General features: G+C 45.9%; 1 protein-coding gene across 6 annotated transcripts in view; it reads left to right on the top strand.

The window, feature by feature from the left end:
* Positions 1 to 25,084, top strand: part of NRP2 (neuropilin 2) — a 91,079-nt gene extending 65,995 nt beyond the window's left edge. The window contains exons 14-17 of one of the 6 annotated variants that reach the window (XM_068138368.1): positions 964 to 1,060; positions 3,388 to 3,408; positions 20,681 to 20,749; positions 21,643 to 25,084. In XM_068138368.1, coding sequence (XP_067994469.1) covers positions 964 to 1,060; positions 3,388 to 3,408; positions 20,681 to 20,749; positions 21,643 to 21,896 — 441 coding nt within the window. In that variant the 3' untranslated portion in view covers positions 21,897 to 25,084. Of the gene's footprint in view, positions 1 to 963; positions 1,061 to 3,387; positions 3,430 to 10,427; positions 13,271 to 20,680; positions 20,750 to 21,591 lie in introns of those variants that run through there. The other 5 variants (XM_068138366.1, XM_068138367.1, XM_068138365.1 and 2 more) reach the window with 5 other exon arrangements.
* Positions 25,085 to 25,564: the final 480 nt, after the last annotated feature.

Genomic DNA, 25,564 nt, shown 5'->3' with positions numbered 1-25,564 from the left:
AAGGAAAATTTAGATTAGATGTAAGCAGGAAGTTCTTCACTGTGAGGGTGGTAAGACACTGTCACAGGTTGCCCAGAGAGGTTGTGAATGCCCCATCTCTAGAAGTGTTCAAGGCCAGGATGGATGACACTTTGAGCAATCTGGTCTAGTGGAAGGTGTCCCTGCCTATGGTCAGAATTAGATGGCCTTTAAGGTCCCTTCCAGCTCAAATCATTCCATGATTCTATGACTAGTTTGTGTGTGTGTGTTTGGCTTTTTAGTAAGCATAATATGTCTGCAGATAAGAGTGATGGGCACTGGCTTTCTACTTTGTGAGTTAAGAGTGAATATATGTTTTATGTATATATAGCATTCATTAAATAACAGCATCATTATGTAAATAATGCAAGTCTTTCTACTCAGCAGTTCTTAGAGCCAGACTTTGTTTATTTTTACAATATATTTTGCCTGTAATTAAGTAGAAATAAATTGACTCTTCTCTAACGTTTCAATAATTCTTACGTGATGTTGATGGGAACAGCACTTTACAGTTAACGTAGCTGTGCATTTTGTGAACTTCCCTTCCTTTTTCTGATCATAGCCCAGTTAATATCATGGGCCAAATCTGACAGTGCTATAAGTCAGTATTATGTCACTTGCATCATTTATGCAAGGGCCAAGGGGTGACCTGTGATGCAGAACATTGTTTTACTAAGTCTTTATTCTGTGCAAGAGGCATTTAATTGAACAAACTGCACACCAAGTGCTGCCAGGCCAGGTAATGATCTCTGCTGAACCCACCCCTGCAAAGCAGCTTTCCTTGGGAACACGTGGCAGAGGCAGGGGAAGGAAGCAGTATTAGGCTCAGGTCATCCACATATGTGCAGGGAAAGCCAGGAGCAGATTTTCCTGCCCTTTCCCTCAAGCAGCAGCCAATCTTTGCCTCTCAGCTTAGCAGTGACATTTCTGTTCCATTTTTCACAGATTGTGTTTGAGGGATTTATACGGAATGGCCACTCAGGAGAGCTCGCCCTCGATGACATCCGGCTAGGCACTGACATCCCACTGGAGAACTGCATGGGTATGTGTCATGTGTGGCCGTGGGTGGCAGGGGGCAGGGGAGGGAATGGAGAGCCTTTACTCACAGGCTGACAGAGGGCCACATATTCCCTGCTTGAGAGATTCTGGATCTCACCTGGGATGTTCCTTGCCCATAAAAGAAATGAAGTTGACTCAGTTGCTGGAAATGGGTTCTCTGGGTGTAAGGGTGTAAGGGGCAGGAAGCACGTTTCTCTGCTGCACAAAGCTCAAAGTGGAGCTGAGGGTTACCGATGACTGCTAAGGACATGCACCAAATTTAAAAGGAAAGTGCTGGACAAAAGAAGCCAGCTGTCAGTATTACATGCTTAGAAGGGCTGATGAGTTCAAAAGGAATCTTCTCTAATAAGAAATAAAATAACAGAGGGGGTTTACAGCAATGTTAACAGAATAACAAAAGACAGTTTTGTCCTAGAATTCACTATCCCTCAAACCAGGCCAAAAGCCAGATGGGTTCATTCAATGTGAGAGACAAAGAAGACTGTTTTAAAAAAGAGTGTAGAAAGCATGTTTTAGCAGTTTGCTGGTGAAGCCATTGCCCTGCCATGTTACTCTACCTGGTGTAGCCATGCATGCACTCTAATGGCTCTGGTCACCATCTAGCTTGGATGTGGATTTAGAGCCATCCCAGCCGAGCATGGGACCAGTTGTATTCAATTAGTGAGATCTGTGCAGAGAGCTGCCCACCGTAGCGAGGCTATGTATTTCGGTGTGACCCAGAAGACCTGTTTCATTGTTAAACACCTGTAAACTGTCTGAGTCAGTGGAAAAGGTCAGGTGAAGTAGGGCCTTGCTCTTCTTTGGCTTTGAAAGGCCCCATTCAGTGAAGCTGCTCTCCTCTCTCCCACCAAGGGAGAGGAGGATCCCAGTCTGACCCAAGTAGAAGAGACTGCCTGAGAAGGGTTGGTTGCATTCCTTGCTTCACTGTGCAGGCAGGCAGTAGTGAAGATGGTACAAGAACAAGCATTAATAATAGAACAGGACCACAACTGCCCTGCAGATGCTCTTGAGAGCTGTTGGTCCCATTTCTTTGATGCTTTAAACTCTGCTAGTCTCCCATCTGCCAAGGAGCTAATACTCAATATTTCAAATTCACCGTATTTAAGGCTTTTCAGTGGTGTTTTAATCCTTTGCCTTCTATGGCATTGAGAAGCAAAACTGATGATTAACCTTAATAGCATTTCCTACCTAACATCTCTCAGGCTCAGCAATTCACCTAGCTACAGTGTTACTGTATCTTGGGCCTCATGAACTTGAAGTTTAATGTTTCAAAACAAGATCATTAAAAAATTATCAAGTTTCAAGTATTGCCAGCCCTTAAAATAACATCAAACTGTTCCATAAAACTATTTGTCCCGTTCTAGGAAGTTGAATGGGAATCTTAGAGCCGATAAGGATAGTTTGTTTCAGATCATCTCCTAACAAAGGGCCTCCACGGCAAACTTAAACCGTAATGCATGGCTCATTTCCTATGTCACCAAAATAACAAAATAGTAGTTCTGTTGTCTTTCTGCCAGAACCACAAGAATAGCTGACTCCAGCACAGGCTACTGTTTTTTCAAATGTAATCCTGGAAAGTAATCTGATCCCTTTTTGGCATGAAAGAACACTAAGTCACAATAATTTTTAACTTTGACAAACGTGTCATTCACATTCTGAGCTTGAGTGATGATTTCATAGCACTCAGTAGAGTCAGAGTCTGCTTCTGTGACTCACAAGCATAATGCAGAAGTAATCTAAAAATAATCAGAAGTCTATTACTTCTGTGAGAAAGTAATCAGTAATAAGTACCGATTATTGCTTTTCATATCCAGTAATTTGTGGTAGATTACTTCTTCAAAGTATCATGAAGGAAGAAAAAAATTACTTGCCTTTGTTTTTTGTCACTGTGAGATGGAGAGGAGAATGGCATCGATGCCCAGAAGTAACACTGTTCCCATATGAATAACGATGCCAGAGTTGAGCCAGAAACCAAACTGCACTTGGAAATTTTAGAGGGATCCAGGGTTTCATCTCTGGGCCAACTGGGGCTTTGTCTCTGCACTACACAGGCCATCCAGCCAAATTCAAATGGTCCTCAACATCAGACATACAAATATATATCACAGTGTATACACTCCAAAGTCTGTGTCTAAGTCGAAGCTTATTGTGTCTGGTTGGTCCTCAGCTGAGACAGAGTATTTCCCCATCCTGGTACCCTTGCTGTTCCCAGTGAGTGGTTTCTGTTGGGCACAGACGCATGCTTGCTCTGCTTCAGCCAGTGTATTATATTCCCCTCTCTAATATTAGGTTTTGGTTTTTCCTTTGCAGAACCCATCACAGCTTTCCCAGGTGAGAACTTACACTTTCCAGGTAAAACTGCATTTCTCTCAGTGTTGGTTTTGTTTTTTTCTGTTGGCATGGGCTTTTACTTGAAAGGAAAGCAATGTGTGTGCTTGTACAAACTGCAATGTTCTGAGCAGTGGTATGGCAAGAGTGTGCTAAACCTCCCCTGCCACAGCTGCAGGAGGTGGCACATTGACACCTGTTAGGTAGCAGGGAGCAGGCAAACGGACAAGTCCTACTGTCTTGGGGCTAAATAGCATTGGGAAATGCCGCAAGAAGGGGTCGACACATAGATCAATGTGATCAATCGAATCCACTTTATTAGAGCATCAGACAAGCTTATATACAATTCTAGTTAATTTAATCTCTTATTGGTACCATTAAAACTTCTTCCAGTTCATAGGTTTTAACACAGTTCATGCATTCTCGCCACGGTTTTTGCAGCTTGATGGTAACCCAGTCCCACAGTTTGTCAAAAAACTTATCTCCTAACTTACGTCATTCTCCTTCTTCAAAGACACTATTAGGGTCCTGAAAACACCCTTTAGCAGTACCATAAGTAAACAATCCTGGTAATTCCTTACTAAAGTCTATATCATTAACACGCCGCTTTTCTAAAAAGCACTTAAATAAATCATACGCCGCCTGCCTATCCATTATTGCCTGTTATGCGTTAGTACCTGTGCGCACAGACTCAGAGCAGTATCGGCTCACGGCGTCTTCGGTCTCTGCTGCTTCCTCCGCTCCTACTGGGTCGGTAAACACAGCACCAGTACTGCTATATTGGACCGGGATACTTCTTGCTTTTCGCGCTCTCGAACCCTGATAGTCCTCTTCGGAACGGCATGGCTTCCTTCTTCGCCATGACTCCTTTCGGAGATTTGCAGAACCCTCTTTTTTGGGTTCAGGACCCACTCTGTGGGGTCCCTGTTCGGGCGCCACTTGTCGTAAGAAGGGGTCGACACATAGATCAATGTGATCAATCGAATCCACTTTATTAGAGCATCAGACAAGCTTATATACAATTCTAGTTAATTATACCTACTAGTCACTTGCTTATTGGATATTTGCTAAATGTCAACCCCACCTCCTGCGGTTGTACATCCTGGTTTCTTGCCCAAACAGGCCAACCACAGTATACTGTTTTTGGACAAGTCCAGACTTGTTTATCATCTTCAGGGGCAAAAAGTCCTTGCTCAACGTCCTTGCTTATTGCAACAGTTCATAACGGTGCAACAGGTCACATACTTGTCACATCCACTGGGTTCTGTGTCGCCTCATATCTTTATCTGCAAATGCAACACAGTCTTCTACTCCTTTTGCTTTTAACCATTCTTCTACAGGGAAACTTGCTATTACAAGGCCTCGTGAAGAGCAGCTGAGCCCAGGATAGGGCACCTGATGACAAAAGGGTACTTATCAAATCACTTAAAGGAAAAGCCCATACCCAATTAAAAGACAAGTGGTTGTTCTCTAGTTTATGGATGCTCTGACAGTGGTGGTGTTCAAGCTGCTGGTGAAGAGAGATGGAGCTGATCTACTTGGAAGGGGAAGGGAGTTGGGAGGTAGAAGTAGGAGAGCAAACTGCCATGAGGAGCTCTGAAGGTGACAGTCAATAAAAGGAAAACAAAGTGAAATGGTGCATTTAATAGCTTAATATCAGCCTAGAGGATAGAAACCTGTATTTCTCTGATCAAGCCTACAGAGTAGAAGAACAAGGTGAGAAACTCAGAAAAAATGCCTTGCTCTTTGAGCAGTCAGTGGGGACACTGTCTTGCTCTGGGGTGGGAAAAGCTATCTGCTTTTGCAAGGAAGATCAGTTTCATCTGTCTGAGGTTTTTTTTTCCCCATGTTCTGGTTTTGGATTTTGTTTTCCTATCTCCTTCTTCAGGGATGCATCTGGGGGTTGTGTTGTGATGAAGAGCAGACTTGGGGCTCATCTGAACTTTGAAAGTTGTTTTGTCTGTTCAGTCTATGTGCCCTTTGCTTTCACTTGGATATGATGTCCGAACTCTTCTCATTCCCTGTTCTGCTGGTGGGCTGCTGGGTATGGCTAGGCTCTACCCTGGAAGGAGCAACATTTCTGTTTAGGGCAAAGCTGTCTCTGGTGGGTATGTGCCTTGAGACCTGTGGCAGTCACATGTGCAGCTCTGTCCCTGGGGTGTGATGCAGGCTGTGGAGCTTTATCATGGGAGGGACATGCACAGGATGTAAAACAGTATTTTACAGTCATACAGTAATAACTAGGAATTCGGGATTGCCTGTTTGTAGGCTGCTTTTTTATCTGCTGCTCAAGCCTGTGGTGTTACTGGAAAAACAATTGCAATGTTCTCAGCTGACAGGTGAAGCTTCATAACCCTTCCTTACGCACATCTACTCTATCTTTGTCTGGGCCTCATCTGATACCTATTTTGTGGACACTCTCCTTGTATTTTGGAGCTTGTGTCATGCATGTTGTATTCAGTTTGAGCCTCTCAGTCTTCACATCAAATCTATACCAAAGTCCTGCTAACTCATGGTGCTTCTTTTCCTTTTTACTATGTGCCCTGTTGCCTGTATACATCCATTTCCCAATCATATTCCTCAGGGCACACTGTCTGGGCAAAGAGAGCATTTTCTGTGCCCTGAGCACCACAGGCAGATGCTGTTGCAGGCACACCTCCCCTTCACACAAGCTCACAAGCTTATGCCAGTGGAGCCACACTTGTGCTACCTCCATTGAGGACATCCTAACACTGGTCACAACAGGGAGACAATAGAAGCAAAAGGTTGAGAAGGTGTCCCTGTTTGACAGGTAGGAATAGATAGGACAGAGGGGTGGAGTGATCAAGGAAAGAGCAAAATGCAAAGGTAGAAGATGAAGAAGTGAAGATGAAAATTGGAGACCACAAGATAGTAATTAAAATGAGGGAAAGACAGAGATGCTCAACAGAACTGGGTAGAAGGAAGGGAAGAAGTCCTTGGCTAAAGGCAAAAAAAGGAGTTGGGGAGGAAAGATTGTGCAGGAAGTATTGGGATGTTTTGTAGCCCCAACTCCTGCAATTACATGATGAGCTGTAAAAGTCAGATGCTGTTAAAAATAATAGCAGATCATTCCTCTCCTGGCTTAGAAGCAAAGATGAAAACATGCACCTTTCAGGTTCCAGGATCACAAGGCAAAAAATAAGAAGAAAATTGTGTAGGTGGAATATTTTTCAGCTAGTGGATTGGGATCTTACAAGATCAGTCAAGTGTGCTTGAACTGTGCTGCATTTGAGTGTTTGTGCAGCTCACCCTTAAAGAAAGGGTATAACAAGTGGCTAGAAGCAAGGAGTTAGATAAATACCAGGTTAAAAATAAGATCCATATTCCAAGGAGCATGGACATAAACTGTAGGGATAATTTATTTTAGGGACTGGCAGATTCTCCCATACCAAGTATCCCAAGATCAAGAGAGGGATATCTTCCTGGAGAAATGGCAGGTAGCAGTTAAGGGTATTGTGGCAATCATATTAAATGAGCATAACACTTGCTTTCATCTGTGCTATCTATGAGAAGTTCAGCTGTGTTGCTTGGAGAGGAACAGGAGCTGTGACAAAGCAGTGCCAGAGCAAGGCAGGCAACCCTCTAGGAGGCTCTCTGGAAATTGTTTGGGTTTTTTTTTTTTTTTCTCTTGTACTTTTGTTGTTTCTTTTGGGTTTTGATTTCTGCTGTACATCTTTAAAACTCGTCTCTGTAGAGTCTTTCCTGTTGGGAAGAGGAAGGGGTTGTATCTGGCCAGGTTGGAGGTGTGAGTGCAGCAGCACACACATATGAAATAGTCTACCCTGTAGGGATTAAATCAGGTTGCCACCAAGCAGTGTCCCAAGCTGTGCATAAAGATAGCACCCACAAATAAGACAGCAACAGCAAGAGGTATTTCTTTATTAAGATGAGTGCCCTAGTGAATAAATGAGGAAGGGCAAATGTATGTGTGTGTGTGGTGGGAAGGCAAAGGGGAGTGGAAAAATTATTAAGTTAAGAAGATGGATTTTTTATTTCCATCTCCCTGAGCAGAGAACCTTTCCGCTGATATAAAACTTACAGAGAGCAACTGAACCAGTAAAAACAGAACAGATAAGATCAGCACTGTGTGCTGAGTGGATGGGCAGCTATATTTAGTGGCTGACTGTGTAAGGAAGAACAATCATTAATGTTGGGAATTGGCTTTGTTAAGGCTTAGACACAACTAAGTGTGATTCCTTAATGACTTCAGTTGCTAAGTGAACTCTCCAGACTTCTGCTATCTCCTCAGCAGCGCTGCAGGGTGCGGAAACAGGGGCCAAGGACAGACTCTGCACCACCCCTCATAATTGCAGCCCTGGCTACTGCACAAGGACACCTGGAGTGGGTCAGAGCCAATCCAGAGGTTGGGTCCCCCAGGGATCCTTCCCACAAACTGTATCATTTGAGTCACATCAGAAGAAGGCAGAGGTGTGTGGGGAAGGGGCAGGGGGTCCAGGCTGTGCACCATGGTCAGTGTACCCACCCTTTATACTCCCAGCCCTATACTGGGCAATGCCCAGGCATTAGAAGGCCATGGAAACCTTCCTTTCCTCTGTGTCTTCAGAGTGGAGTGCTGCTCCTCCACAGGCTTGGGAGCCATTGGCATCCCTAACACCTACCTCCCTCTCCCAGCCCAGTTTCCACCAGTAGGTCAAGATGCTTATGAGTGGTGTGAGAGGCCTTCCACTTGTAAGCCTTTCTGAAGCAAGGCTCTTTGTAAGCAGAGGTTGTCACCAAATGTATATAATAGTGGCTTCCACACAGAAAGCAGTCCCATGATCTTCCTGGGGGTCAGCCCTGCACTCCAGTGTCGGTTGCAGGAAAAGTGCTGCTGATCTACCTGGGATGTCAGTGGACTGCATGTGGGTCTGGGCAGCTTGGCTGGTTGGGTCTGCGATAGGAGACTGGCAGATTATCAGTGAATTTCAAGGCAGTGTTGAATCCTGGCAGGGGGGTGATGGTGGCCCCTATGGAGTGTCCCACACTGCCACCTCACATGAATCCAGGTGAAGGGCAGCAGTTGCTTGAGGAGCAGGGGTGTGCTGCATTCGTTGCCCCTCAGTGGGATGGTCAGAGAAAGCAGAGAAGGAGATCAGTGGACTGTCTGCTCCCTGCCTTTGCCATACATAACACACAGTCTGGCCTGTACCCCTATTCTCCAGGTGCCATCATGGGGGCAGGAGGGACAAGGCCACCACCATTCCTGGTGACAAGGAGGTGGCAGATTGTGACAGGGTGAGGGTGGCATATCTGTTAGGTTTCTCCTGAGACATGTGAATTTGTTGCCTACAATGACAAATATGTGGGTGGTTTCCCAGCCTCCTGCTCTGTAAAAGCAGGATTTGTCTTGTCTGTGTTTTTTCTTGGTTTTGAAGCTTATTTTGTTGTAGAGATTCATCTGGGTGCAGCATTCATTCTTATTTTTACTCCCTGTGCCTGGGTTTTGTGGGATGGGAAGGGGAGGAAGGCCTTGTTAGTCACAGAGGAACCATCATTTTGCCTTCTCTCCTATGCCACCAGCGGGAGAAAAGCTGTTACCATCCCAAATTTGCCAGCCAGTGGCTCTCCTGGTAGAGCAATGTTTGGAGGGGAGGGCAGAGACTGAGCTGTGAGATGCCCTTGCTGCTAGCAAAGTCAAGTGCATCCTGCACTGCTTCATTTTTTCCACTTGGCATCCTCTGAGCCTGCTCAGGAAACCAAGCTGGAATTTGGTTAGCACAGAGCTCAGCAATATGCTTACCAAACTGAGAGCAGCCCCAAAATTCTGCTTGCTGGCACGTAGCCAGGGGACTGCACTCCACCAGCAGGCTGGAGAGAGGGCAAGCAGAGTGGGGGTCTCAATGTGTCCAGAGTCAAAGCAAAGCATTCAAAGAGTTTCCCTGTGGTCTTCATCCCTCTTGAAGTAGCCAGTAAATAGATGGGGTGCAAAAGTGCAGCCCTGATGAGTTATTTACAGCTCGCCTCCTTGAGTGGAGCTGGGGAGGTAGGAGCAGCATGAGCAGGAGGAATAGCACAGAGCCAGTTTTGGGCATGGGTGTGAGCATAGACACTGGTGCCTGCTGGAGGTGTGTGTGCGTGCATGCTTCCGTGGACTGGCAGTGAGCTCTTACACCCATTTGATCACCAGATGTGCACCACACTGTCCTGGGATGACCTAAGCAACACATTGCAGCTGTGCCCTGCAACACACTGCAGCTGCAAGAGTAGGAAGGGTTAACCAGCACATGGCTGAGCCTGGGACCTGCCTGACCTCAAATTCAAGGGAGGCAGGTGCTTTTCCAGCCCTTCCTAGGTGTGTTTGCTTTATCAAGCATGAATTCATCATCCTAGCCTCCTTAAACTGCAGAAAGCATGAGTTTCTTATGCGAGTGTTGGGCTGAATTTCACAGCCTGTGCCATGTAAATAATCATAAGCATCTTTCCTTGCTTTAAAAATGATAACGAAATCTGTAAGTTTGTGAATGGGGCACCTAATGGGATCTCACCTGTATGCAGAGTGCTTTCAGACAGAGGTCGTCTTCTTTATCTTTTCCATAAGAAAAACAAATATTTCTCCCTGTAATTTCTTTCCCAGTTCCCTGTGGTAACTTCCTTGGCCATCTGAGATTACTCTCTTCCTCCAATTAGGACGTGATGTGTTTTGTTACTGCTTAACCTCTGCCACATGGAGACAAAACCAGGCAGCTGATCAGGAGATGGTCAAAAGAAATAGGGGAAGAAAACATTGGTTGATGCCAGAAATAACAGTAATAACAGCATGCACATGGAATTTGTATTGCAATCCAGGCAGCCTGATTAATTAAAAGGGAAGAAAAAGGCCTTGTGAATATGTGGGCTCAGCAAATGCCAGGCTGTGCTTCCCGCCCGGAGCACGCCCTGTATCTGGAGGTAGCCCTGGGACCTCGTGTTACTCGGTGCTGTACTTTTAAAAAAACGTGTGTGTTTCTTTGTGCGTCTGCATGCCTCCCGCCTAGCAACCCTGTTCTGTGTCTCCTCCTCAGGGGCAACCCTCCTGCCAGGGACCGAGCCCACAGTGGACACGGTGTCAGTGCAGCCCATCCCAGCCTACTGGTATTACGTTATTGCCGCCGGAGGTGCTGTTGTGGTGCTGGTCTCCGTCGCGCTGGCCCTTGTGCTCCACTACCACCGGTTCCGCTATGCGGCCAAGAAGAGCGATCACTCCATCACCTACAAAACCTCCCACTATGCCAACGGGGCCCCTGTGGCCGTGGAGCCAACCCTAACCATAAAACTAGAGCAAGACCCCAGCTCACGCTGCTGAGAGCCGAACAGGAACAAGAGAGCAAACAAAACACAAACCAGACAGACAGAAACTAAGACTTCAAATACGTTGCCTCAGTTTTGCACTTTTTTCCTTACCTAGCATTCATGTGAACTCTTAGACATCTCGACCCCTTCTCCTTCCCCTTAGCCCTCCCTGAATCTTTTACAAACTCTAAACTAATGCTGCATCTTGGATTGCCAGAAGAGACACACCACCCCTTCACTTCAGAAGTGAACACTCCCTTTCAATTACTTTTTGAGGACTCTTGGGGAGTCGGATGGGGTTTTTTGTTTTGTTTGTTTGTGGAGGGGGTTTGTTGTTGTTGTTGTTGGTAGGCTTGTTTGGTTTAGGTTTTTTCTTCTCCCAGTAGGCAACCTACAAAGAAACTTGATGGCAAGCCTAGAAGCTTGTGTGTGTGTGGCTTGTGCGTGTGTGTGCAAAATCAGCGTATGGGAGTGTGCATGGGTGTGGGCATGTCTGACTGAATGTACGTTTAGAATCGGCCCCTTTTCAATTGTTGTTGCTTCTACTTGCACAAGGAATGCCTTTTTTTTTTTTTTTTAACCTTACTTCCCTTCCCACCTCTCCTCTGGAAGGTCTGGGACAGGTTTATGGTAAATACCCTGATTTGTTTACTTGGGGAGGAGAGCAATGCTTTTTTTGTTGCCTTATCTAGCTTTGGCTGGGTTTCTTGTTTGATAGCATTGCTGTCTTGGGTGCAAAATGAGAAGAGGCCAGGCTGGACAGTAGGAATGTCCATCTCAGATGGCTAGAAGAATCCAGATTGGTTCATAGACATCCAAAAAGTAAGATCTCTCCATCTTATTCTTTCTGCAGCCAACATGACAACACAGCCATTGTTTGGAAGGTGGTTGAACCCTCCTCTTCCACCGCCCATAAGTGAATCTATTTAAAGTTGCCTTATATCAGAGAAGCTCATAATGAATGTTTTGTTTGTGTCTGTTAAAGCCAGCCTTAGGGTAACACATAGACTTCAGCAGGTCTAAGGTGGATGCTAAATACTGTAGTTCCTTGAGAAATGAAGGTTTATTTATTTTATAAGTGTCCTCACTCTGGGTGCTGATAGTTTTGCTTTTCCGTGGGGAAGGGGGAGAGGGCTCCTCCTGGTCTTTCTGCTAGGAATGTTCAAGGGACAGGTATAATTCCCCTTTCTGGGTTTTGGGCTTGTTTTTTTTTTTCTCTGCCTGATTCATAGCTGCTGAATCTTAAAAATTGCCAGTTGACTTTCTAGAATGTCAATTAATTTTGCGTTTGCTAATGTTCTGCTCCTTAAAGCATCAGTAGCACCTAGCAGGTGAGTCAGTGGCCCAGCTATTGCTGCTGCTTTTAGTGGGGAGGCAAGATGGAGCCTCCCAACACGCCTCCAACTATTGAATGGCCCAGCGTATTGTAGTGGAAATGCCTTATATAAATAACTGAATGATGACATGCAAAAGTGGTTTGAATTGTTAACTCTAATCTGTTTGCAGGCAAAAAAATAGTACCTCCAGTGAGCAAGGTTCTTCATCTTGTTTGTGTTCATTTGTGATGAGTGATCAGATTCCCACATCCTTCCTAAACTTGCTAGTGTTCCCCACCCTTCCTTTGCCCATGAGTATTGCATAAAATGAGATGAGAAGCTCTGTTAACTGCCCTACAGTCTTGAGGTTACTTTTGGTCCGGAGAAAAAGTGGAAACACAAACAGTGCTGTGTACTTCTGTGGTATTGGCTCCTATTGTAGCAGAGACCTTTCCCCAGGGTCTCTCTCTCAGTGGTGGTAACATTCTCCCCTCCCTTCCTCATGCCGTCTGTTTCAGCTTCTTATCCTCTTTACTCAACAGATTTCAGTGAGACTCCCTCAGCTGCACCAGCAAGTATCTAAAACAAGCAGGGAGCGCAGAAAAACCCAGGGTGATTTGACATGGTGAGCGCATTAAGGGTGGTGGGCGCTTGGGGCAGCGTGCCACCAGGGTCTAGCTCTCATAAGCTTTTCAAGGGTAGTAGGAACCCGAGGCAGCTCCTGTCCCCTTGCAGATAGTGCTGCCTAGAGGTCCCTGGAGAGAGGCTTCCAAAGCTGGGGTGCTTTCTCTGAGCCTCTTTGTTATGCAGCACTGGTGGTGTGGTGTGTATAGTTTGTGATATGAAATCCCCCAACTCCCACAGCCAGCTTCAAATTAGAACAGATGTGAAATATTGGCATGCCCTTGCTGCATTTTCAGGTCAGCCTAAGCCATGTCAGTGGAGAATACCATCAGGTTTCTAAAGTCAGTTCAGTCTCCATAGCTCAGATGATCCCCTCGCTTCGACCAGGTTCACCCCCATGGACTTAGCAAGTGTGCATTGGTGCATCAGAGAGGAGAATGCGGTGCCCTGTCTTACAAACCAAAAATCACCAAAGACACAACAGAAGGTCACTTTGAGATTTTTATTCCCAGTTCTTCCCTGCTCCTTGAGCCTTGAGATCCCCATGTTGCCCAGTTGCCTGTGTGTGAAAAATATCTTGTGGAAATTTGAAACTCTTTGAGATGTATTGTGTGGAATGTAATAAAATGATGATATTTTTATACAAATATCTGGGGTTTTTCCTTCCTTCTTCTTTCTTTGCTAATAAGAATGCTATTGGTTGAGGTGATATTTCAAAACTCCACATTTTCTTTTGGAGCATCAGATCTATTTCCTGTAGCAAAAGTGAGGCTCCTGTTGCTGCTGTGTGCAGACCCAGCTCCTGGCAGTGCCGCTGGTGTACACACCCTGCCTCACTGTACTCGGAATCAGGCCATTAATAGTGGCTCTTAGATCCATTACATTTGTACCAGTCCTTAGTGGAAGTTTTGGGCAGCTGGAGTGACACTTGGAATTGTTTGGGGATTTGACTAACGTTTCTTAAGTGCCAAATTGCTCAGTGTGATTATGCAGAATTTCTCCTGGCTGGGGTCCCTGGAGACAGAACATCTGACTTCCTGGGGTCCTGGGGGCCAGCTTGGCTGCCAGCTCTGTCAAGCTGCATGCTTTGTCCCTGAGCATAACAAAACCTGGGCAAATCATTACCAAAATTAATAAGGAGAATGGCAAGGCATTCCCCTTCTGGGAAAACCTTGCCAGGCCCCCGCATGTCAGACCCCAAAGGAGAACTGTGCAGGAGCAGCCCTGGTGCGGCAGCACAGAGTTTGGAGAGGTGTGCTTCCCCTGCCTCCAACCAAGTCCTCCGAGCTTGCTATAAGGACCTCTGCTTCAGCATTTCCCCTCATCTTTTTTAGGTGCAACTTTTGCCCCTTCAGAGGAGTTAACAGCATCACATTTCATGTGAAATACCTTTTGCAGCCAGTTTGAGTGGTTTTTCTTTCCGTCTCATATTTATTTTCCTTCTGTCATACTCTTTACTCTGGCATAAAGCTCAGCTTTGCAATGAAACTTCCTGGCTTTACTAGGAATTTGGGCTATCAACAGAGAAATAATTCAAATGTGATCCCTCACATTGGCTGTTCAAACACAAGCAAAGCTGAGTTGGGGGCTTTTTTTGCTCTAATTGTACAGCAAAGCCCATGCACTTGTAATTTGCATTTTGTACCCTTGAGTGACTGTCCAAGCAAAATTCAAAACAAATATGCACGCATGAAAGACGGGGAGAGTGAGACTGGCTGGTTGCTTCCCAACAAGGAGGAAAAAAATTCTGTTAAGTAAACCGACAAAAAGGGAGGAATCATTCCGGGTTTCATTATTCTGTATGCGTGCAGCAGACAGATTGACCAGAGTTGGGTGCTGCTCAGGCTGCAACACATCATAGGGAGGAAAGCAGCTAAAATTAGTGTGCTTTGTTTAAGAATATAAATACAACTGAGAATGATTTTTGATGCTACCTTTTCTGCCAGATAACATCAGGTGCACTTAAAAAATGGGGGTAAACTTTTCAGAGTAACAGTAGGAGCTCTGTATTTCACAGAGTGGCATTAGAAGTGGAAGCCACAGTGAGAGTCTGGACATGTCTTTTCTCTTGGTTGTATGTGGGTGGGGTGATGCTGTTAGTCTTTTAATCTGTAGCTGCTGCTGTGTTGTAGAGAAAGCATCTTAGTGTGGCTGGCAGGAGAGGGCCCGCAGGCATTCTCTGTAAACGATAAAGCAAAGGTGGTGGCAACTGAGGGTGTGACAGAGGGAGCAGTGGCCTGGTAAAGCAAAGGCTACCATGGGAAGGACTGTGTTGTGCCTTGTCCCAGCAATGTCAATGTGCCCGAGATGGATGATCACTCAGGAGCAGGCTGCACAAAGCACAGTGCTCATTCACTCAGCGTGGAGACTGGACAGGCAGCTGGGTCAGCCTCCTGTCAGGGCAAGTGTCTGCAAGACAACACTTGGCACAGGGAACCAACCCAGAGCTGCTTTCCTCCAGACTGTAAGGGTGAGGTGGGCTTTTTCCTAGGCTGAATTGAAAGGCTGGTGAATGCAAAGGAATAAGGTAGAAACCAGAATGTGCACAGGGCTGTCTTGGGACTTTTGCCTCTTGAAACCCCGTAAAATCCTATGAAGCTGCCCTCAGCTTGCCCTGTGTCAGGGCAGCAGAGTGAGGCGTGCAGACACCAGGCAAGGGCCCTGAGGCAAGCTTGGACAGCCTCTTGGCCTTCTGCCAGAGCTCCTCCATCAGTGGCTTTGGCGGCTCTTAGCAGCAGTGGCAGGCGTGACTGCCAGTTTGAGGAATAGCGTCGTTAGCCATCGCTGCTGTAAAAACAAACAGCCACAACAGAGCAAGCGATAAACATATCAGGATGCTGCACTGCTGCCAACTTCTCCCCCAGCTCTGAGCCCTTGCATGGCAGAGGTGGGCCCTTGTGCTACCCTTGCGCTGAGGGAGCTGCTTGGCTTAGGAATGGTGAGCTCCAGCACAGAGCCCAGAAGCCAAACTGCAGCTCCTTACCCGGGCAGTCCAGTGCTAAGGGAGGGGGAAGAAACCGTACTGCATGGTGCCACTGTAACGTCATACGTATGTATGCTGCCACCACCATTTCCCTGGCCTTGTGCTAGAGCTGAGGAAAGTTGCAAAAGCAGGAAAAGGTCAAGATGCTGAAGGGAGGCATTGGCAGGGTCCTCTTTTTGGGCAGGCACCTTGGCCACCAGCCATGCGTGCAGCGAGGGCAGGGTGCCACGCGTTGGAGGGCAGCGCCAGGGCTGGAAATAGCTGCCTACATGCATTCACCTCCACAGCAAGCACCCAGTCTGGCTTCATGCCTCTTGAGTGCTTTCCATTGGGGTCTTCAATCACCCAGACATGCTTTTCCCATCTTCTAGGCACACAGGAATTCTAAGGAATGCAAGAGACTCCTCAGTGCTCCTGGTTTGAAGATGGTGGTGTGGTGTGCACCAAGCACTGGCACAAGGGCAGCCCAAGGCAATTTGAGGATAAGGTCATGGGGTTCCCACTGCTGTGGAGGGTATCTGGGCCAGGGCAGAAGCTGCTTGTTTGCTTTCTTTAATACTCAGCTGTAGCCAAAGCACTGTTTTAATTTGAAATTTGGCAGGGATTTAGCCTTTTTGTAAGCTGAAGCTGTTCTCTGTTTCTGGAGGAGTGGGGAAGAGAGAAGTGAGGTGGATTTTCTGCTAGAAATAGAGTGGTGGGAGATTTGGAGGGATTTGTTTCTGCCTGGTGCCTGTGCTGCTGCTGTGAAAAGCACTTCCTTGTTGATGGAGGGTGGGAGGTGTCTCTCCCCCAGCCCCAGGGCTCCCAGCTGAAGGAGCAGCACTGTGCCGCCGCCAAACGCAGTGGTGTCAAGGCGAGGCCACGGCGGCTGCTCTGCTATGTCAAAACAAAATGATGTGTGTTGGAGTCACACTATTGCTGCAAAGAGAAAAGGGCTGAGAATGAGCAAAGGGAGAAATGCAAAGATAAGAGTGGAGCTGGATCTCTGCCTCTGCTGCTCTGGGGAGCAGGGATTTCTGATCCTTTTTTTCTGGGCTTAGCTGAATTTAATGTTTCAGCCCCTCATAGGTGCTGTTTGGCAGCAGAAGAGCTGTACACCTTCACTGCTCCCCTTGCTGGGGGAAGAGCTGGGCAGGAGAGCACAATCCCGGATGGATGGTATAGCAGCAGAAGAGATGGATGAGCATGTAGGAGGGCACTTGCTCTTCCTGGGGAAGTGAGCAGCACATTGTTGCTTCTCCACTGTGGATAGGATGAGGGGGCAGCCAGTTACCCCTCTTTTGTACCAGGAGGCACAGCTGCAGATGTTACTGGGGAGTGAAAAATGGTATGTAGCAGAGCTCATGAGCTACCATCCCCTTTGGCCCCAGAGCCCTCAGTCTCCTGCAGAGAGCAGGAGCACATGGAGGGCAAGAATCCATTGGGCTCTCTCCAGAGCAGGATCCTCTGTGCCAGATAGGCTTGCAGGCAAGTCAGAAAGAGATCTGGCAGTTGCTGCAATTTGGTACCTTTGGGAAAGGTATCTCCTGTTGCAAGCCTCATTTTGTTCACTGAGAAAGTTGCCACAGCCAACATCTGCAAATGTGGCAAAAGACAGAGCTCTGCCCTGGGGTAGAGGGAACTGGCAGGATGCAGTGCTCAGTGCCCAGACTTAAACCAGGCAAAGTCAGTCTAGAAAGCAATAGCGTTTTTTTTCTCAATGGTAGTCATTTTCCTTGGAGGAAAGTGTCCAGGTTCCAGCAGTCAGGACTGAGTGTTCTCTCCTGAGCAATAGGTCTTGGCTTGGTACAAAGGTCTCTACCTGAGGTGGTGGGCCCTGCTGGTAAGCAGGCTGGCAGTACATGCCAGTTCATGGGATGCAAAGTATGGAGAGCTTTCCTGCAAGAGGTATCTGTATGTGTGTGGTGGGACACCAGAGAACCTCTTGCTGCTCTTGTGCCTTCATTGTCTGCCCTGGCGGGCATATCAAGCACACATCACCCCACTTCCCGTAACCCTCTCCCTGGCCCAATCCTTCCTGCCCCTGCTACTGTTTTAAAACAGATGTACATTAAAGATCCTTAATCTCTGGAAAGACTAATTCTCTCCTACTCTTCCTCCATGTGAGTTCATATGAATGTGGTACTTAAGTCAGCTCTTATCTTTGATTAGAATCTCATCTTTCTTTCTTCAGGTTCCATAAATTAGCCTTTTAGCTGACAGTGCTCTCAGATCCAGCAGATAACAGCCTTTTCTTGGCATCCAGCCATTTCCAATGGCATCACTAACATTATCTTCTGGCCATGACCAACTCATAGGTGCTCATAGCCATCACTCAGCACACTCATTTTTTCAAAAGGCTTTTCACTCAGGAGAATGCATCCTCTGTTTAAATAAAGTTTTCCCTAACTTTCTTGCCTACCCTTCTCTAGTAATTTTTTTTCCTTTTAAAATGCAAAGTAAATTGTGCCTGAAAGCTGTCATGTAAGGAAGCAGCTGTCCACAGCACAGGGCAATGCTTGTTCCTCCCATTCTGTCCAGCATCTTGCAGGGCTTTTCTGAGGTCACGTTCCATGGCCTGCTTCACTTGTGACAACATTGCTGAGACTTGTTACAAAGGATCCTAACTGATGAGAAATAGCAGACTAGTTTCTGTGGCAGGAAATCATCTCCACTAGGAACTGAAATGAGACCGCCAGCTTCAATTCCCACAGACAGCCACACAACCAGAGCTAATTTTGTTAATAACTCGAGAAATCCCTGCATGGAAAAAGCAACACTGGGTTATATTTTTCCAAAGCCAACCTAGAGCCTTGCATGACAAATACAATTGGATAGCAATGAAATGGTATGTGGGGAACAGAAAAATGAGGGGCTACCATGGGCCTGAGGAGGAAGGAGAATGGTGAGGAGGAAGATAGCATTTAAGCAGGACTCAAAGTCATATTAGTAGTGGGAATTGAGAAAATTGCTAGAAGAGTAAATCAATTTGAGGCTGGCTTTTTGTATAAATGTTCTCTCTTTTCAAGTTTTCCCAGCGCTCCTTCTTTTCAGGCTGGAAGAACTGGTGTTCTTTTGAAAGTGTTGATTAACTGATACTTTGTTTTTCCTGGGTTTTCCCTCAAGGCTACTCTGGGAAATAAAAAAAGTTAGGGAAAAAAAAAAAAAGAGCACAGAGTTGCTAGCTTATTCTCACACAAAATTTAGAGGAGCTACAATATGGAAAAGCAAAAGACTTCCAACAACCTTTCCCAACTCAGGAGCATCTTGGGCAGACTGTGGTTCAATTTTTTGCTTTGCTCATGTTTCAACAGCCTGCAGTTTCTGTAGGGTTGTATGGGTGACATGGATGGCAAATTTCACCACTTGTCTTCTGACAGAGGACTAACAAAGCAGACATCTCTGCATGTGAACTGCTTTGCAAGTTATTTTTCCACATGTTGGGCTTTAAATGTTTGCAAGAGGCCCTCAGGCAGTTCTCCGAGCCCTAAGATGTTGCCATCTGGGCCTGTCAGTTCTAGAAGTGTTGAGAAATCATGTGAACTCACTGCTAAAGTGAAGATTTACAGAAGGTGGTGTGCACCTGTATTTCTTCAACAAGCTACCAGCAGCATCAAGTCAGCTTAATTACCTGGCTCACTAGAGGCAGAGCTCATTGTCAGGAGAGACAAGTGTTGGGTTTTGTGTTTTCCTGTTGCCAAATTCACTTGACATTTCAAAAAGTCCCTTAATCCTTTGAGTGGAGAGGGCAAAAGGACAATTCTACCCAAAGAAGGGGTAGTTGGGAAGGTATTGTAAGTACAAGTACAGAGGATCATTGCACTTGGGTGTACGATGGCACTGTGGCAGTGTGGCCTTCAGCAGAGGTCCTTGCTCTGAACGTGAACCTTAATGTCACTGGTGGGCACTGCCTGGAGTAGCAAAAAAAGAAAACAACCCCCAGATTTAACAATTCAGGAGGTCTTTTTGAGTCTTAAACCTCTGTGCAAACATGCACAAATATGCACAAATATTCTTTTACAAAGTCTTCAGTAATTTCATGTGGCTTTTCAGACACAAGTTACATTCTTTGCTTTCGATTGTTTATAAGTAGCCTGTTGAAACTCTTCCTGCCATTTTAAGGCACGAGATGCAAAGTAGCCTTGATTTGTAACCACAACTATTTCAAAAGCGTGAGTCCTACCGCCTTCAAAGCACTCCCTGATTTTCTGCATTTCTGCTCATTTCGAGATGCCTTCTCAGCCAAGCACTCCAAGTTACAGTCAGTTTTGAAAAAATCTAAGCAGATTGAAATGAAAGGGCATTTTTCTTTTGGAATACTGAAAAAGAGCCATGGTAACTACACATAGAGATAATGTGAGTAACACTGCACAGGAAAATAACTTCTGCTCAGATTACAGCATGTGCATTTGGTTACTAGTGCTTGACCTGTGCTGAACAATGAAAAGAAATGTCACCACTAAAAGGAATTTGGATCAGAGAAATGTTAACATAAATGCCTAGATATGGACACCCATTTGCCACTCTCCCCCATTTCAACCAGCTTTTGCATTAAAATGTATAATGATGATGCATGACTTCCTCAAATTACTATGAATTTGTCTGAAACCCAGAGAGAAACTGGGTCATTGAAGCTCTGCGTCCAATAAGATGTATGAGAAGACTTGCAAAGTAGAGTGTGCTAAATGGATCTGGCATTAGTGGCAAGTAATGATAGGCACTAAGATCCTATTCAAAGTTGTAAGGATAATACCCATGAGCGTGTTAACGGTGAATTATGGCCATTATGCAGGCACCAATGACAACATTTAAGAGCTCACGCACATGTCTTGAAAGCTGGTCATTTGGTGGTCACAAAATGTGAGGTAGTGGGAAGATCTTATTCTCTCAAGTGCTCAAGATTCTTCACTGATTTTGATCAAAGGAAGAAGAGGAAGAGTTCTTCCTCCTTCCATGAAGAAAAGCCTTGCAGTAGTTTAGCTAGTGTTGCCTTTTGGCCTATCTTGCAATTCAGTGAGCAGTAGCAATAATAGCCCCAAAAGGCCTCTGTAAACAAATGACAATTCCCATTTTGTTGTTCTAGTGAACTTCCCAAGAATGGAGGATGACTTTCCAATCTCTGAGCAAGACTTTGAAGACAACGATGATCCAGGTTGGTACTGAAATGCCACATGGGCAATTTATCTGGCAGAGGTCATTCTCTTGTCTCTAGTATGAGGTGATAGAATGAGAGGAAATGGGCCTGAAATTGTGCCAGGAGAGGTTTAGATAGGATGTTAGGAAATATTTCTTTATGGAAAGAGTGGTCAGGCATTGGATGGAATAGGTTGCCCTGGGAGATGGTGGAAGATGTTCAAGAAATGCGTGGACATGGTTTAATGGACATGGTGGTCTTAGGTTGCTGGTTGGACCTATCATCTTAGAGGTCATTTCCAACCAAAACAATTCTATGATTCTACACATTACAAACCTCAGCTTTAGTGTAGGCTAGGAGCTTGAGAATGCACACTGAAGTGGTGGCTTAGTGTCTGGACAAAAACATTAGCTACTTTTCTTGTTTTCCTTTCTCAACAGCCAGCAACCTTGCAAAGTCAATATATTGTATTTGTGTTAGGACAAAGAGGACTGATCTTTTGAGCATTAATTGCTGCTTGTGTGGCACTTTGACTTGTAAAAGGAGAAAATTAAGTCTGGGATCTGTGACAGATTGTTTCCATAGTTTCAAACACAATGGCACTTGAAGGGCCAGGGTTTCAGTGGGCAAAAACTGCTAGCATGCTATTTATATAGCCCAAGATATAAAAGCAAATTAGACTGCCTAACTTTCTTGGTAATTCAGTGCTTCACTTTGAGACCTGGGTTAGCAAATCTTGCTGAGATACACTCATGGTAGGATTTATACTCTTGTAAGGCCACCACAACTCCAAATGAGAAATGCATAAAGGTGGAGAGGAGAAAGTGATCCCTGGATAATAAATGCCCATTCCACTGCAGATTACTTTGGATCCGATAGGAACGACACACTGTTCTCTACTAACTCTCCAGGAACTCCAAAGCTGGACAAAGAAAAAAGTTGGCTGTACACCCTGGATCCCATCCTGGTGACCATCATAGCGATGAGCTCCCTTGGTGTTCTCCTCGGAGCCATTTGTGCTGGCCTGCTCCTCTACTGCACATGCTCGTATGCTGGGCTGTCCTCACGGAGCTCCACCACACTGGAGAACTACAACTTCGAGCTGTACGATGGCATCAAGCACAAGGTCAAGATGAACCACCAGAAGTGCTGCTCAGAGGCCTGATGGGTACCCTGGGGATCACTCTTGGTGTTGTGCCCAGTGAGGTGGGCTGGCGAGGGGGTACTCTTTTTGCTGTTTTCTATGGGAACTGAATGCCATAATGGGGAACGAGAGGTGCGGGAGGAGTGAGGGGAGGTGCTGTTCCTGCCACCAGGTCCTGCTGGTGGGTCCTGCTTCACCAGGACCAAGTGGGCTTCCCCACAAACCGGATTGTGCCGGGTGAGGGGGAGACCGAGACCCTTGTTCGTTGGTTCATCTTTCATTTTCTGCTGATGAGAATGGCCAGGACACGGTGAGGGAGACTGGTTTACCTTTTGGATGTGAGAAACTAAATGTGGATTGTTATTTCCCACCTCCTTTCTCTGGTGAGTTGCTGAGGAGGCTGAGGGATTTCTTTAGCCTCCCTATCTTTAGAAATAACATAAATACACACACGGAGACCCTGTCCACTCTGGACCCCATCCAGATATTATTTTGGCTGTAGGGATTTGTGCACGTCATGCTAAATCCAGCAAGCTGCAGTTTCCAGTTCTGAAAATGGAAGCATCTTGTTACCTCCACCTTTCCATCTCCTGGTAGGGTGAAAAGGTGGGATACTGGCTTTAGTGTCAATGGTAACAGCGCTTTCTGAAATTATTAAGAAATAAATAGAAAGGAAACCCTGTGTGTTGAAGCACCTCTTTGAGAGAAGCTGAAGAGCCTTAAAGTGATTTGTGAATAAGAGCCATTTATTAAATCCAGATCTTGGATTGCAACAGCTGAGGCCTTCATCAGGAAGGCTTTTGAATCTCCCACCCCTCTTGATCCTGCCCTTTTCTTTTTGCTATAATGAGAAAATTGCAGCAAACAAAAGATAGAGCCTGTCAGGCTGCCTGCACTCAGGCAATGGCTTTGGGAAGGGGGCTTAACTTGAGGCTTAGTGTTGAGGCCTCTGTGAAGTGCCAGGGAGGGAAGATGAACAGGGAAACAGACTGGGGCAATGCCCAAGGCCCTGGGAGCCTGGCCACAGCACCTGACAGCCCCCCTCACCTTTGCTGTGCTCCCCTTCGCCCTGGAACTGGGGAGTGCGAGCTGGTGGGTTCAGCACCGTGGGACCAAACAGCAGCTGCCACATCCCCTTGGGAGCAAAGCTGCGCTGCTCCCAAACAGTAGCAAAAACCTGAAGTTTTATTTATGAGCTGTGTTTTGTTTTACTTTGAACAAGTGCCTTAGAAGAAGTATTTTTCCTCCATCTGATGATCAGTGCTGTATCAAACAAGTGAGGCCTTCATCCTTTCCCCAGCAATTCCCCAGCAAAACACTCTGCTTCCCTGCTCTTTACTGGGTAGTACCCAACTGAAGAAGTCTGGTTCTTCTACTGTCAAGTGGTCTGGCTGTATCAGCTGGAAGCTGATACCTCTGCACTTACCACTGGGCTGTGGGAGAGGAGTGTTATGAAAACAATTTAATGCTGAAAGAGTTCAAATGCTGGGCCGCAAACCAATGCTTTCATTTCCAATTCAGTACAGATGGATCACCTCTATCAGCTTGCACATACACAACTGAGAAACCTTTCCAGCACCTTGGGTTTGCTTTTCCAGGGGCAATTTGGAAATACCTGACGTGTCCTGATTATAGATTTTGTTTTGGTTGGGGATGGTTGGTTTTTTCCCCTCACTAACCACAGAACACCAAAGGTATGATGTGCTGTAAAGCTCAGTTTGCACAGTCCCTGCAAGCATATCCTGCAGGAGACCAGGTGTTTTGGGAGACAAGCAACATCTGGAGAGAAGATGAGCACGGACAGTGCCACAGCTGCTTCTCAGCACAGTGGGAATAGGAATGTTTGTCTGGTGTTTCTTGAAGAGCTCTATCAGACAGTACATTTTTAGGGGGGGGAAGAAAAAAAAGATGACCATAAGAAAGAGGCTTGTGTTACTTGGGGAAGCAGATACCAGCAGCTACGCCATCCAAACATCCACAGTTCGTACACGCACACACAGAGACAGACACACAAAGGCCTTCATTTCTTTAATTCACACTGTGCGCCCAACAGAAACAGCAGTAAATGTATCTCAGATTCTCTTTTCAAATCACCTTATTTCTTTTGGCGTTCTTCATGGACAGATTCCACAGGGGTGTTATTTTACTGTACAAAAGAAACAGGGGCAGTAAGAGGATATATGCCAGACCATTTCAAAGCTGGATTGCTGCTGCTCGATGATTTTTATCCCCTTCAAATTACAGGAGAGGGAAAGGATGAATGGAAAAGGACCATACAGTAGAAAAGTCGACTTAGGTAAATAATAGGTGAAAATATATAATGGAAAAAGGTGATGTTATGGTGTCTAGTAGGCGTACAGAGAGAAGAGTTCGTATATACATATATTCAGAAATAGTGTGTTTGCACACGCACGTGAATTCTCTGTATGTATTGTGTATGTGACTTATTCCGTGGGACTGACTTGTGTTAATATATCTCTTGATCTGGGGCAGGAGAGTACTGCTGATCTTGGCACTAACTTGGCACGGGCCCCATGAAGTGTCCGCCCTGTGCGTCCTGCTTGCCCCTTCCGGATGGGGCAGGGCCCAGGCGCGCGCACTTGCCGGGCAGGAATAGGCCAATAATGCTGCAAAGCCGATACCTCACTTACCTCTGCTGGGTGCTTTACTGTTCTACAGAAAACTGTGTTTGATTGTAACTTCAACAGGGAAAAGAAAAAGAAAAAAAAAGAAAAAAAAATTGTCAGTGCATTCAATTCATTGCATCCTCCTCTGCAAATAGATTAGGTTTTCTCATTGCAGTTCCCTCTGAAATTCAGAAGAAAAAAGAAATTGGTGTCAATGCCTTTGCTGAAACAGGCTGTTGCCTCCACACCCTTCCCATGGCGAGGATGTGTTGCTAACGGGTGGGCTGTACTGCTGGCTGAGTTCGTTTTGTGGGAAGGTGCTGGGGATGAGCATGGGAATTAAACCATTAGGAAATTATATGCAGAAATGGAACTTCTCCAAGGTTTGCAGTTCAAGGTGTTTGACCATTCACTGGCTGAGCCAGGAATTATGGACTTAAAAGAGCTTTTACTGTGATTCTTCGGTGTAACAAACAAAAAAAAAACAAACAAACAAAACCAAGAAAATAAAAAAAATCAAACTGTGTTTATATGATTTGTATAAAAACCTTTTAAAATTGCTATTTAATAAACATTATGGTAGAGATTTTGTTTCAGTGTTTTTATAATTTATAGAAGAGCAGCAACAAGGAAACTGGACTGGGAGTTCTGTGGGCAGCCAGAAACCCCAGGGAAACATGTCCTCCACCCTCCTTTGCTGCACGCATGCAGCTGCGCTGCTCAGACACGGCCTCTCCTCCCAGAGCCAGGGACAGCTGGAAGCTGCTCTGGCCTGAGAGCAGCACCTGAGTGCAAATCCAAAAGCAGGCCTGCACTGCTGCCCACTGCTGCCATTGATCTCAGAGAGGAATGCAGTTTTAAGCTAAGAAAAATGTCATTTAGGCCTAAAATGGCTTGGTGCTAAGCAGAAGAGTGCAGTCAAGGCTTTGCAGGGCAACCACATAGTGTGGTAATGGCCAACCAGGGGAGTGTGGTTTTGAGGGTGGGCATTGGGGTGAAGAGGAGGACACTGGCTGCATGCAGGGATAAGGCTGACTTGGAATGTACCCCTCTCTCCACGTT

The sequence above is a fragment of the Melanerpes formicivorus genome, unplaced genomic scaffold (assembly GCF_026170545.1).
Source record: "Melanerpes formicivorus ecotype bairdi unplaced genomic scaffold, bMelFor1.0.p_v2 SCAF_5, whole genome shotgun sequence".
In the NCBI taxonomy this organism is placed as follows: domain Eukaryota; kingdom Metazoa; phylum Chordata; class Aves; order Piciformes; family Picidae; genus Melanerpes; species Melanerpes formicivorus.
The sequence above is the reverse complement of the archived record's forward strand: the minus strand, read 5'-3'. Positions and strand labels throughout refer to the sequence as shown.